A 13,488-nucleotide genomic window follows, 5' to 3' on the forward strand; every position below is an offset into this window, starting at 1 on the left:
ATTTTTAAATAATTTAAAAATATTTTTAAAATATTATATCAATAAAAAAAAACAAGAACGGAAAAGATAGAGGGAAATTCCCTCTCATTATCTGTTGTGGAAAAAGAAATGGAAAGAAAGAAAGGCTTGGGCCTTGGTGATATAAGTCGTAACCTTTTTTTCACTTTTCCTAGCACAACCAATAGGAAAACATGTCTAAAGAATCATTATCCAATTACAGTGATCTCATTGAAGTCAGAAAAGATGGATCGGAAACAATCTTATCCTTAATCTATACTATTAACTTATTCCTAAAGTGATTAATAAGTGATTATTTGCACTAAAAAAATGGATTACTTTTAGGTAGCTTTTGGTATGAGAGGGAGAGAGTATTTTTTTTATAATGTGCTTAATTAAATTATATTACAGTTAGTGATAGAGTCAAGATTTTAAGTTTGAGAGGATAAAAATGAAATATTTAATATTTAAAAGAACAAAATTATAAAATTTTTAAAAAATAAAAATAGAATTTTAAAACAAAATAAAGGAAATAATATAAATTTTTGAAATTTTGTGAGCGAGGTCCCTACTAGCCCCTTCCCTCCGCCTCCAATTATAGTATTTGTTTTACAACAAACCACAAATTACAAAATATATAATTGTAGTTCACAACAAATGCAATCAGATTATATTACACTCTGCAATATTTTTAATGACATTTTTACCTTTTAATTTTGTTATTTTGTTAAAAATATCTTGCAATGTTATAATTTGTTTTTTTATATAGAAATCGAGAGATGTCTCTTTATTACTCTCAATAGCCATGATGATTATCAATAAAATTTATATTATCTTTTATAAAAAAAATGAAAATAAAATATATAATATAAAAAATAAAAATAAAATATACAATATTATAATAAGAAATAAAAATAAAATATATGATATTAAAAATATATTTAAGAGATGATATTATAAAAAATTAACAATAAAAAATATATAATATATTAAACTTATATTTTAATAAAAAAGAATAATTTCAAAATTTGATATTCTATTTCCAACAAAGCACTTGTAAATCAAAAACTACAATATTATCTTTCTTGTATTTTAATTATTACTTTGTTTATATATTAAATACTGCAATATTATATTGGAACAAGGTATATGCCAATCTTTCAATATTATATACTTTAAAAAATTAATTTGGATGATTATTATTTAAATAAAAAATTAATTAAACTTAATAGAAGCGAAAAGAAAAGTAATCTTAATCTATTATAAAAGATTCTAATCAACTCATTAAGTTAATTAATTTCATTTCAAGCATTGAAAAGCCTACATAACTAGGTGCAGATCCTATTTCACTCACTTTGCCATGGTCGTCTCTATCTCCCTATGCATACACCTTTTCAAACCTGCATTAAATTTAAAATGCCCATCTAACATTCAATCTTGGCATGCAAACCTTAATATTAACTGAGGTCTCATCAGAAATGGAATATTTGTACATTTGAAATGTTGTCTTATATGCATACCTTTCCTATTATTTTTCCACGACATTGTTCATGATTGTATATTCGTATTCTTAGTCACTGATTAAAAATCACGTCGAGTCACATAAATTTGGATAAAGTATTTCTATTTTTAATCCAATGCCTATTATAATAATATAAGATCAGAATAGTGAATTTCATGCTCATTTATTGAATATATTCATCTAAGTTTTACGTGTTGGGATTCAACCTCATGTTCAAATATAAAAATAATCAATAAATTAAAATTATAACGTAGCGAAAAAATAAATTAGTATTCAATTAGAGAAACAGTCGAATCCTACAAGATCAATATTTGTGTTTTTCATGTAACTCTCAAATTAATTATGAACACTTTTAAGTTTAAGAGTTACATACCTTATTCTAAATATCATAATTAAGAGCCAATTAAATCTAAAATATTTGCTTCTTCACTTTTAGGTTTTGTCAAATCTTCAGTCATCCAAGTGTTTGGCCTCTAACAGTAATCCACACAGTGACTGAATAAAACCTTCTCAAATGTAGGATTTTACTTGTACTAGTAAGTTTTATTTCTAAAACAAAAGACCAAAAGTTCTTGCCGAATATTTATTTTGTCAGACAAATAAAACTATTTTTTTTCTTATTTTATGAAACGGTTGAGAAGTGGTTTGAGGCTTTTTTTTTTTTTTGCTAACATAACATATTTATATAGCCAAATTAATTTGCAACCCTAAATACAACAGTTGTATTTTAATTTAATTAAGTCTCTGAAAACTTAATTAATATCTCACTTTATTTTGTTCTTTTCAATTAAGTCCAACTTAATTAATTATTCATATTTAATCCCAATCATGTCACTTAATGTGTGTGACCTATTAGGCTTCTAATATGTTAGCAATAAATATAAATCATAATCAAATATCAATTTGATAATTAATTTATATTTATAGATTATGAGCAGCATCTATCAATACATCATAACCACCCAAATGTTAGAGAATCAATTAAAGAATTTGACAAAGCCCTTCAGTGATAAGCCTCTCAGTGCAATACGGTCCTTTTATCAAATATCTCAGATATATCATTAATTATGGCTCGGTGTCTACTTATGACATTCCATATTAGTTCTCATAATTCATAACTAACCTTATGAATTTAAGAAACTAACTTTTCTCAAATTCATCATACTTTGGCTAAAGACTTTATACAAGTTAATTAAGAATTGAGAACAAGTGAGATACATCCCCTCATATCACTTGGGGTGATGAATCCTCTCTTGATCACTCATTCACCTTCGCATGCTTCATGGCATACTAAAAAACACTATGTTTAGGTATCTACTCGCCTCCAAACCAGTAAAGGTGAAATCAAAATATGTCATTCCCCATACAAGATGACCTAGTGTCTCAAGTCCAAGGATTAGTTGCACGACTATCACATGATAACTTTTTCCATAGACACTTAAATGAAATATCAAATGGAGTTCTCATAGCGGGTCATGTTCAGTGAACTTGTTCTTTAACAAGCACCTATATGTTATCCTCAAGTATCCCATATACTTCAATCTATGAGATCGATTGCTTATTTTTCAAGTAAAAAGTCTTAACATGTACTAGTTTTTAAGAATTATCAATACTTTGTCTTGATAATACAATAACTAGGAACAATTTTAAGAATATGGATTTAATGCATAGTGATCTCGTAATTGTAATAACTTTACAATTCTCTTACAAGGCCTTTATGTTTCATGAGCTTCATCCAATTAGTACTTAATAACTTCTTATTATTTCACTAACATGAAAGAAAATCTCTATCACATATAGTTATGCGATTAATTATATATTAAATAACAATATATATATATATATATATTTATTGATCAATCTAGTTAGTTCAAGGGTATATATCAACATTACGTTCATAAATATTCTAGTTTCAATACGTCGTTATTGAAATAAAGTCAAATAAAAATTAATATTCTAGTTTCAATACGCCGTTATTGAAATAAAGTCAAATAAAAATTAAATGGATATTGATGAAACTTTGTTGAGGTCCCAAAAAAGCGAAAACTAAAAATTGCAAATGAGGTTTCAATTCATTTACAATCATAACATACTCATCAAGTCATGCAAGGCCAGCCACTCATTCTATGTGGGTTTGCTTTACATTCGAGTGCACGTATATCCCTCCAAAAAATTCATTATCCCGCTCTGGGTTTCAACTTTACAAGCCCATGTTGCTTTTTCAGCTTGTAAAAGTTTCAACCCCCAGCTCAAACCCTACCAAATAAGAACCAGCAGGCTGCAGCTATACACAATTTTAGAAGCTGGGAAATTTCTGGATAGTATGCTCTCAAGCCCCCCGTAGAAAAGATCAGATTATGAATTGGCAAATTTAATTGTTGCTTTTTAGCCTTATCATCCCCCTGGTGGCTGACTTGTCCTCCATCGTAGGCATGTGCCAATGTCTCCCAGAAACATAATTCCCATGACATGGCGTGGCATTTTGGGCTCATCATTTGTTCCGTTTGCCCTCAACGAATTCTCTGTAATCCACCAACAACCGCAGCAACCACCTTATCGGCTGTTTGAAAATGCCAGTTTTCTGCAAACGTTTTAGCTACAGAAGCCGATTACCTGTGTGTGTGAACTTTTTATACGTAGAACTTGTAAGAATCCCATGACTGTCAGCATTGTGGGGAATGGGTAGAGGGCCATCTTCCATTAAAACTGCGGTCTAACAGATGTGATCAGTGGATTACCAGATGCCTCTAATTGCTTCTAAATCAAAACAGATCGATCAACATCTGTGGGACTATTAATAATATCATCACCTTTCAAAAAAAAAATTTGTGGATTAGATTAGGTATGATGCCATCAAATCCAAGCTCCTGTTGATAATCCTTAATTGTTTTGTCGGATGACTGTTTCCTCTTTTTTCTATACGATCCAAAAAGCATTGCAGCATTGTACATTTGTACTAGTGTTGTGTCGGAACCTTTTCCTAAATACAGGGGCAACTCAAATGTTTTTCCTTCACCAAAGTTGTTCTATTTTTTTTTATCATAAGACTTATTTAGTTTTTGTATTTTTTAATTTTATTTAATTTAATTTTTATATTCAAAATCGAAATAATTTAGTTTATTGATTTTAGAAATTATGTCAATTTAGTCCCTTCTCCTAATGACATCTAATTTTACTATTAAAAGATGACATCATCGCTGATGTGTCACATTTTAATGATGTGGCATTTAAGATGGTGACGTGGCATGTCACATGACACCGAGTGATGATATGACAATGTCACGAGACATTATACGATGACATGACGGTGTTGACATGGCATTGGCATGTTAACAATGTCAGTGTCAAGTGACAGATAAAAAAATTTTAAAAAACAAAATTCGTTATGTTATAGAGATTAAATTGAATAAAAATTTATAACACAGAGACTAAATTGACTAAAATTGAGATGTTAAGGGGCTAATTTGAAAAAAATATTTAAAAATATAAATCTTTAAGTAGATTATTGATATGCTTATTATTAATAAGCTAAATATTTAAGTGTAAAAGATTTATGGTGTTACAAAATATATATAAATATTTTCTTACCTGATTATTTGATTCTAAAATATGTAAATTAATTTATTTTTTTATACAAATTAAGTTTGAATTCTCCTTCTATAAAAATAATTTTTAAAAAAATTATACTTGAAGTTAAATTTAGATGAATAACTTGTATTACGTTAAAATAAAATAATATAAAAGGATGAAATAAATTCTTTTTTTTTCTATTTATAATAGTATAAAATTTGAAATTAATTTAACTTAGTTTTTAACCGGAGCTAAAGTCAAATTAGCAAAACATGTTAATTTAGTTTTTTCTTCTAAAAAAATGAAGAACGGAGATATGCAGTTGGTGATAATTATAAAAATAACTTATTAATTTGACTTACTTAATTTGAACATGACAAACATCTTATTATAACCTTAGAATCTAAGCTCTACCCTTTGAATTATTTATTTATTTTTTATATTTTTATTTTGTTTAATATTTCAAGTTATATTTTTTAAGTTGAAATTTTTTACATTAAAAACTGCATTTATAATTAATAAAGCTAAATATAACAGTAAATATTTGTACTATTTTATTTTATTAATAAATTTTTTGTAGATCCAAATTAATAATTTAAATTTAAATTTAGCAAATTTTGATTGTAGTATTTGAATTTAAATAAAATTGTTTTATAAGAAATTTTGAGTGAATTTAAATGAAAGGTAAATTGGGTAAGAGTTGAATAATTTCAAAAGAATGTGTATTTATAAATTGTGAAAGTTTGTATTTGTAAATTGTGAAAGTTGTAACTAAATCAATATATTTAGTTATTTTATATTATCGTATTTTAATATAATGCAAATTATTCATCTAAATTTGATTTTAGGTATGAAATTTTTTCAAAATTTTTTTATAGAAGGAGAATTCAAACTTAATTTTTGTAAAAAATATAAATTAATTTACATATTTTAGAATCAAATAATTAAGTAAGAAGGTATTTATATATATTTTTTAACACCATAAATTTTTTACACATAAATATTTGGCTTATTAATAAGCATATCAATAATCTACTTAAATAATTATATTTTTTAAATATCTTTTCAATTTAGTCCCTAAACATCTCAATTTTATTCAATTTAATCCATGTACTATATATTTTTGTTCAATTTAATCCCTATGACATGGTAGAATTTTTTTTTTAAATTTTTTTTGATCTGCCACTTGGCACTGATATTGTCAGCATGTCAATGTCACGTCAACACTACCATGTCATCACATAATGCCACGTGGTATTGCCATGTCATCACTTGGTGTCACGTGGCATGCCACGTCATCATCTCAAATGTTACATCATCAAAATGTAACACATCAATGATGATGTCATCTTTTAACGAAAAGATTAAATAAGGTTAGGGAGAGAGACTAAATTGACGTAATTTTTTAAATTAAAAAAATAAATTATTTTAATTTTAAATAAAAAATAAAATAAAATAAAATTAAAATGTATAAGAACTAGATAAGTCTTTTGATCATTTTTTTTTACAACCTCACATTTTCTGATTAACTTCTGTTTGAAACCTTGTCCATACTTAACGCTGGCTGTGCACATATAATTCAGCGATAGAAGATTCAAAGCGAAAACCATTTTTTTTTGTCTTTTTATCGAAGTAATTGCTGATTGGACTATATGTGTCTGCCACATATGTGTTTATTTGGCGTCCTCTTATTGGTCCATGATCTCGTGGAACAGGTATATGATATGTAAGAACCTATATAAAATAGTACAAGTCTAAGTGGGGGGAAAGGGCCAAGGAGACATGTATGGCCAGGGATTAAGAGAGACACCAACATAGGCCAGCTATAATATTCCATTCCATTAGTAGTTGTACAACTTTTCATTTAAGAAAAAGCTAAAGATTGCTGATTCATCCCTGAAGAACAGCCAATTCCTGAAAAAGGTCAGGAAAAGATTTGATCGCCTTAAGATTCTGTGCTAATTGCTTTTCTTTTCTGTACTTTGTGCCCACGGGAGAATTGACCTTCTTTCGCACTTGGAATGCCATCGGAGAGAACATCATAATTCGTAACAACTTGAGTAATAGACAAACTAAGAATTATGGATACCTTTCCACTTAACAGCCCGTTTCCATTCTTATCCATTTTCGTTAGTTACCAATTTGCAGCTCGTAGCTCTTTTTCCTTAACCAAAAATAAAGAAAAAGAGAAAATAAAAAATTACTGATTTCATGGTAGCTAGTTAGCTAGAATATATAATTAAGCCACTTTATCACCTACTTTTATTATATATTTTTTCGTATATATAATTTTGAATTGCATAAAGAAGGGTGATCATCTTTTATTTTAAAATTTTAACTCAAATTATCAACTACTGAAATAGCTCTTTTGGGGACTCTAAGTAGTAGCTACCATGCATAAACTAAATAGTGTTTCCATAAGCTGGAATCTATTTGGAATGTCTAAGGTAGCAAAAGAAGCACCATATGGAGAGACTTAAGTAGCACCATGCAGGCTTCTTTTGTTGAAAGCCATTTAATTTAGGTTCACGGTGAATATGGTTACATCCAACAATTCATATATACAATTACAGCTACCAAATCGTCATGCATTTGTCAGTTTGGGGTAAACTCAACGTCACATAGACAATTCTTGCAAGTTTTAATTTTTAACTTGTAAAAGCATCAAGGGTTGGGAGTATTTTTCTTGCAAAAGTGATGAGACTTGAGAAGTCCTATACACGTACAGAATGTACACCCCCCCTCCCCAAATGTAATTTTACAATTTAGTTTGAGAAATGGACATCAATCTTAGCACTGCTACCTTGTCACGATTCAAGAAAATAGACCCTTAAACAAACACTAAAAATGTTGTCTACCACGAATCATGCAATTCTCCAAAATGAGGCTTCCCTCCCTATAAATATTGAAACCCATCCTCCTTGAAGTCACAACAATCATAAGGTTATTAATTGGTTAAATTTCTTTTAGCTAAATCTTTTTGGCGTAGTTGCTCAGAAAAAAAAAAAAACTTTTAGCCATAGCTTTTTATGTTTAATTTCTCAAACATCAGAATGCTTAAGTTGACTATGTTTTGGTTAATAGGTTGTGCCCTAGTGGTCACCCCAGTGTCTTGGGCCGCCAAGGATAGTTACCAAAAGCATGTTCATGAACAATGCAGCTTTACTAGATACCCTGGCCTTTGTGTCGACGCAGTGGCAAGGTTGAGATCAGGAAACCAACAGGTTGACATTATGTCTGCTCTCATAAACAAAACTATCTTAGAGACCAATCTGCCAACTTCTTATTATACCAAATTCAGCTCCAACCTTGACATCGAAGAAGCTCAACATGTCAATTCCATCACAGGTTTGCCTGAAACTTTTGGTTGGTTCCATATATTGTTTTTACTCGTACAAAATAATCAGCAATCCAGAAATTACTGTTAACATCAACAATTCGACTCTTTTATTATATTAGTAGTATTCTTTTGGGGTACCTTTTCGCATGTCATTTTTTCTTTTTGAGCTTAGGCTAAGCACAACGTTTCCCCTCCATGCAGGATATTGTCAAGAACTTTTGAGCATGTCTCTCAAGCGGCTAGACCAGTCGCTATTAGCTCTCCAGAATTCTCAAAACACAAACAAGCAGGACGTCCAGACATGGATCAGTGCCGCCTTGACGTACCAACAAGCTTGTAAAGACTCTGCCGACGGTCACAGTTTCTCCAATAGTGACCTCATGGGCCAGATATCCAGAAAAATGGATTATCTGTCTCAATTGGGCAGTAACTCTTTAGCCCTTGTCAACAGGATGACTGGAAAGTTAACGGACAGCACAGCTCGCCTGCTCTCTGAGGACCATGTTTTCCCCAGCTGGGTATCGGCAAAAGATCGGAAACTACTTCAGGCCCCAACGATAAAAGCCAACGCTGTAGTGGCCAAAGATGGATCAGGGAACTATAAAACAATTTCCGAAGCTATCAATGCAGCTTCCGGGGGTCGGTTTGTGATCTATGTGAAGGCAGGCGTTTATAACGAAAAAATTCGGACTAAGAAAGATGGTATTACATTGATAGGAGATGGAAAATACAGGACTATCATTGTTGGCGACGATAGTGTAAATGGGGGCTCTTCCATGCCCGGCTCTGCCACATTCAGTCAGTATTCCGTCTCTTCCTCACCTTTGTTAGCTCCTGTATTTTTTTAGCTTTTGAGTTTGATTGGGCCCTCCTATACTTTTCCCTGGTAACTATCAATCGACTAACTAGCGCATCCCATTTACATGAAAAAAATAGTATGAAAACTAACTTTAATTAAGAGCAAGGTTCAAGTCAAATGGGTAGTTCCTCCACATTTTGGACTTGTTTGACAATCCCTAGACGCCTAGGTATTTAACTTGAGAGAAATTCGAACACCAAGAATTAAAATGGGTTTCCTATTTGCCCCCCAAAAACAAAAAGGTGAATAATGTTTGGTCATATTTAGAAGAAAAGTGATCGTACGTAAAATTAGTTTGAAACATTTAGAAAGAGTAACAATCATCCGTATTTTTTTTGGGAGATTCACATTTAAAACTACAAGTCCTTTTCCACGTACTTGAAGAGACAAGTCCACTCTGGCTCCTACCCTTTTCTACACTTTTATCACTATTTGCCAACTCGCAAAAGCGAGCTTGCATTTAATGACCACCACAAATAGGTTTATGATATTTTTATATAGGCAATATAATGTAAATATACGTTAACTTTAACATCAAATTAAGAATATTTTAAAAAATAAATATGCTATTGAGGTACATTTGAGTATTTAATTTATTAATTAATTTATAATTAATTTTTTACTTAAAAAGTAATATTTTAATCCTTTTTTTAATTTAAAAAATTTACTAAGGCGAATCTCAATTTAAAAAAAAATATGCTACTGAGGCTAATAATTCCCTTTAATATATTTTCTGGATTTTTCAGCTGTCACTGGCGATGGATTTATTGCTCGGGATATCGGGTTTCAAAATACAGCAGGTCCTCAAGGAGAACAGGCCTTGGCTGTTTATGTTGGCTCTGATCATTCAGTTTTCTATAGGTGCAGCATGGCAGGCTACCAAGACACTTTATACGCACTTGCCCTCCGTCAATTCTATAGGGAATGTGACATTTACGGCACAGTTGACTTCATATTTGGAAATGCTGCTGCAGTTTTTCAAAGCTGCTCATTAACACTTCGCCGTCCTCATGGAAGCTACAATGTGATCCTGGCAAACGGGAGGTCTGATCCAGGACAAAACACCGGCTTCTCTATTCAAAATTGTAGGATTGTACCAAGCTCCGATTTTTCTCCTGTCAAGCATAGCTTTGCCTCATACCTAGGGAGGCCCTGGAAACAATATTCTAGAGCAGTTGTGATGGAATCAACAATAGATGATGCCATAGCTTCAAGAGGTTGGATTGAGTGGCCTGGAGCTGGGGCTTACTCGAAATCATTATATTTTGCAGAGTATGCAAATGCGGGACCTGGAGCTGGAACTTCCGGGAGGGTAACCTGGCCTGGGTTCCATGTTATTGGACGAGATGAGGCTGTCAAATTCACAGTTGATAAGTTCATTGCTGGAACGTCATGGCTGCCTTCAACAGGAGTAACTTTCGTCTCTGGCCTTCAGTGATTGGACTAGAAGCGTAAGTGTAATGTGCTAGTGTTACTTAGACTAGAAGATAAAAAGCAAAGCAAATGGGACCTAAAAGCAGAGATCCTCCTGCTGCTCAGGCATGGGTTGATTAATGTACAGTAGTGAAACTACATGATTGTATAAGAAAGAAAAAAAAATGTGCTGATGTAGGATAAGGGATTCAGATGATTTTTACCACATATTTTACTCCCTGTAATTAATGCACGAGGTTTGGTTTGATCTCATGTTCATGAATATAATGAATTGTTCAAATGCGTAAAAGAAAAAGGTGTACGCTAATTCGATTAATGTGCCTCTCACTATATAATTTCCTGTATACTTCAAAAGATTGGAAAGACACTCCAACCTTTAATAAGTGTTCTGGCTTATCGCAGATCAGGAAATAATGCATCTCAAGATCCATTTTTCAGAACAGGCCCTCTGGGCCTTTAGCTTGGGTGCTGGTCCTAACTCCTAAAGAGATACATAACAGCAACAAACTCTAGTTCCAAGCTTGAAGAAGGTGTGCTGTCGCCGTATTAATATACATTGCTTAAACTTCCCAGTCCCCTTATTAATGCGCAAGAATTCCATCTTGGCGGGCTCCAAAGCACTATCAGCAGCATATTCCTATATGACTAAACCAACTGGATGGCTTTCCCTAACAAGCTTGCGCTTTTGGCTTTTCTGCACTAATTTTTCTCATCGCGGGTCACGCACTTATTGCAGCCTCTTATTTTCATGCCCCCAGTTGACTAGGCTTTCTATATCAACCTTCTTTTCAAAAAACGAAATTGGTTGGTCGGGGAGAAAAGAGTAATTTGACGGTGTGTGATGGGGCCTTAGTAGTCCCTGGCATTGTCTGCAGCAGACAAAGCCTGCAAACCGGAAAGGATTCTTTTTTAAATAGACCCTGTATGTACATAACGTGTTTTTAATAATAATTTTTTTTATAATTTTAATTATTTTAATTAAAAAAATTAAAATTTAAATAAAATTACTTTTAATGAAATCGATCCATTTATTTGACTCCACAACTAAACTCGAATCTTATTAACGGGTCAAGTATGTTTAGGTTAGCGCCTCAAAGTGACTTATATTTCTTGAGCTTTCCTCACCAGACTATTCATCTCTAAAGTATTCCTTATAAAAAAAAAACGTTTAAACATTTTGAGCATTTTGGAGTAGTTTTTAATATACGAAGAAAATCTATGAGCATTTTAAACATTTTTAAGTATTTTATAGTGATTTTTGATATATGAAAAAACTTTTAAACATTTTAAGCATTCATATTCGTTAATTATGTTGTTAAATATAATATGGTGTATCGTTTGAAGTTGTTGATATTGTTAAATAGAATTCAGTAGTTTTGGTGATTTTTGAGAATTATATGACTAGTTTTTAGGTATTGCGTAACTAATTTTTGACAAGACATTGCCTGACTAGTTAATATGCATTACGTGATTAGTTTTTGATAAGACATTGCGTAACTAGTTGATAGGCATTGCGTGACTTGTTAGTAAGGTATTGTGTGACTTGTTAGTAAGACATTGCGTGACTAGTTAGTAAGGCATTGCTTAAAAATTAGTCACGCAATGTCTAAAAACTAGTCACATAATGCCTAAAACCAATCACGTAATGACTAAAAACTAGTCATACGGTGATTAAATCACGCAATACTTAAAAATCAGTAAACTCAATTTTGAGGTTCTATGAATAAACCAATAAACTCAAGAATCTAAAACACATTATTTTTTTTTTTTTTGCTAAGCCATGAAATTGTGTATTTCATAAAAGATAGGTTACAAAACTCCATAACCCTCCAAAGTAAGAGAAAATATATCTCTATCAGAAGGCCTTGCTCACTCCTCTTATGCAAAAATAAAATATACAATTTTTACAAAATATTCCCTGAACAATTTCAACTCAAAATCTCATAAAAAAATTAAAATCCCTAGCAAATATGCTTGACAATTATCCCAATCTCATACACAATAAAACCGTGAACTACCATAAAACCCATCAAATATGCTTTAGCTGTTCTTTCTCCCTAAGCAAAGTCACTGTCTGTAAATAGCAAAATCATTATTCATCGCCCTTAAGAACCCCAAGATCCACCATCCAAAAAAATAAAACAAATAAGAAAGAGCTTGATGCCATATCTACGAATTGGATGGCAAGATAGACATATTTGAGCAGAGAGATAAATAGAGATTTAATTTTTGAAATTTTTATCTGGGTGGCGAGAAAGAGAAAACTGAAACCATTTTAATTTGTCTGAAATTGTTTAAAGGGTATTATTGTCAAGTCATGTCAAAAATTGATCAAAAATAGTTAAAATTATAAAAAATAATATTTTTAAATTGGGCTTATAAGGAAGGTTATTTCTCACAATTTCTTCAACTGGAAACCAGAATATATAACTCCTTTGCATCTGTTTCACATGCTTAGCAAGTTTTAAAACATTACTCATCGTCCTGGGTATTACCTAATTTTCAAGTTTATAAATCATTCATGCCTGCATTGGCACTTTAACTAGAAAGCATTATGTTTTATTATGCTAAGCTAGGGGTGAGCAAAATCAATCTAAATCAACCACTCACCCAAACCAAATGTGATTTGGATAAAAAATTCGATTTAATTAGTTCATTAAATCAATTGATCCAAAATATTTGATTCAATTAGTTTTTGGTTAGTTCTCAATTTTAAAACTTTTAAACCAATCCACCTTAAAACCAAAACTAATTTTTTTTATATAT

General features: G+C 31.2%; 1 protein-coding gene across 1 annotated transcript; it reads left to right on the top strand.

Moving 5' to 3' along the window:
- LOC18588205 (pectinesterase) lies at positions 8,107-10,967 on the top strand. Its single transcript, XM_018127012.1, has 3 exons — positions 8,107-8,437; positions 8,631-9,227; positions 10,035-10,967. The coding sequence occupies exons 1-3, from the start codon at positions 8,119-8,121 to the stop codon at positions 10,724-10,726; spliced, it is 1,608 nt and encodes a 535-aa protein (XP_017982501.1). The 5' UTR covers positions 8,107-8,118; the 3' UTR covers positions 10,727-10,967.

The sequence above is a fragment of the Theobroma cacao genome, chromosome 9 (genome assembly GCF_000208745.1).
Source record: "Theobroma cacao cultivar B97-61/B2 chromosome 9, Criollo_cocoa_genome_V2, whole genome shotgun sequence".
NCBI classification, from domain to species: Eukaryota; Viridiplantae; Streptophyta; class Magnoliopsida; order Malvales; family Malvaceae; genus Theobroma; species Theobroma cacao.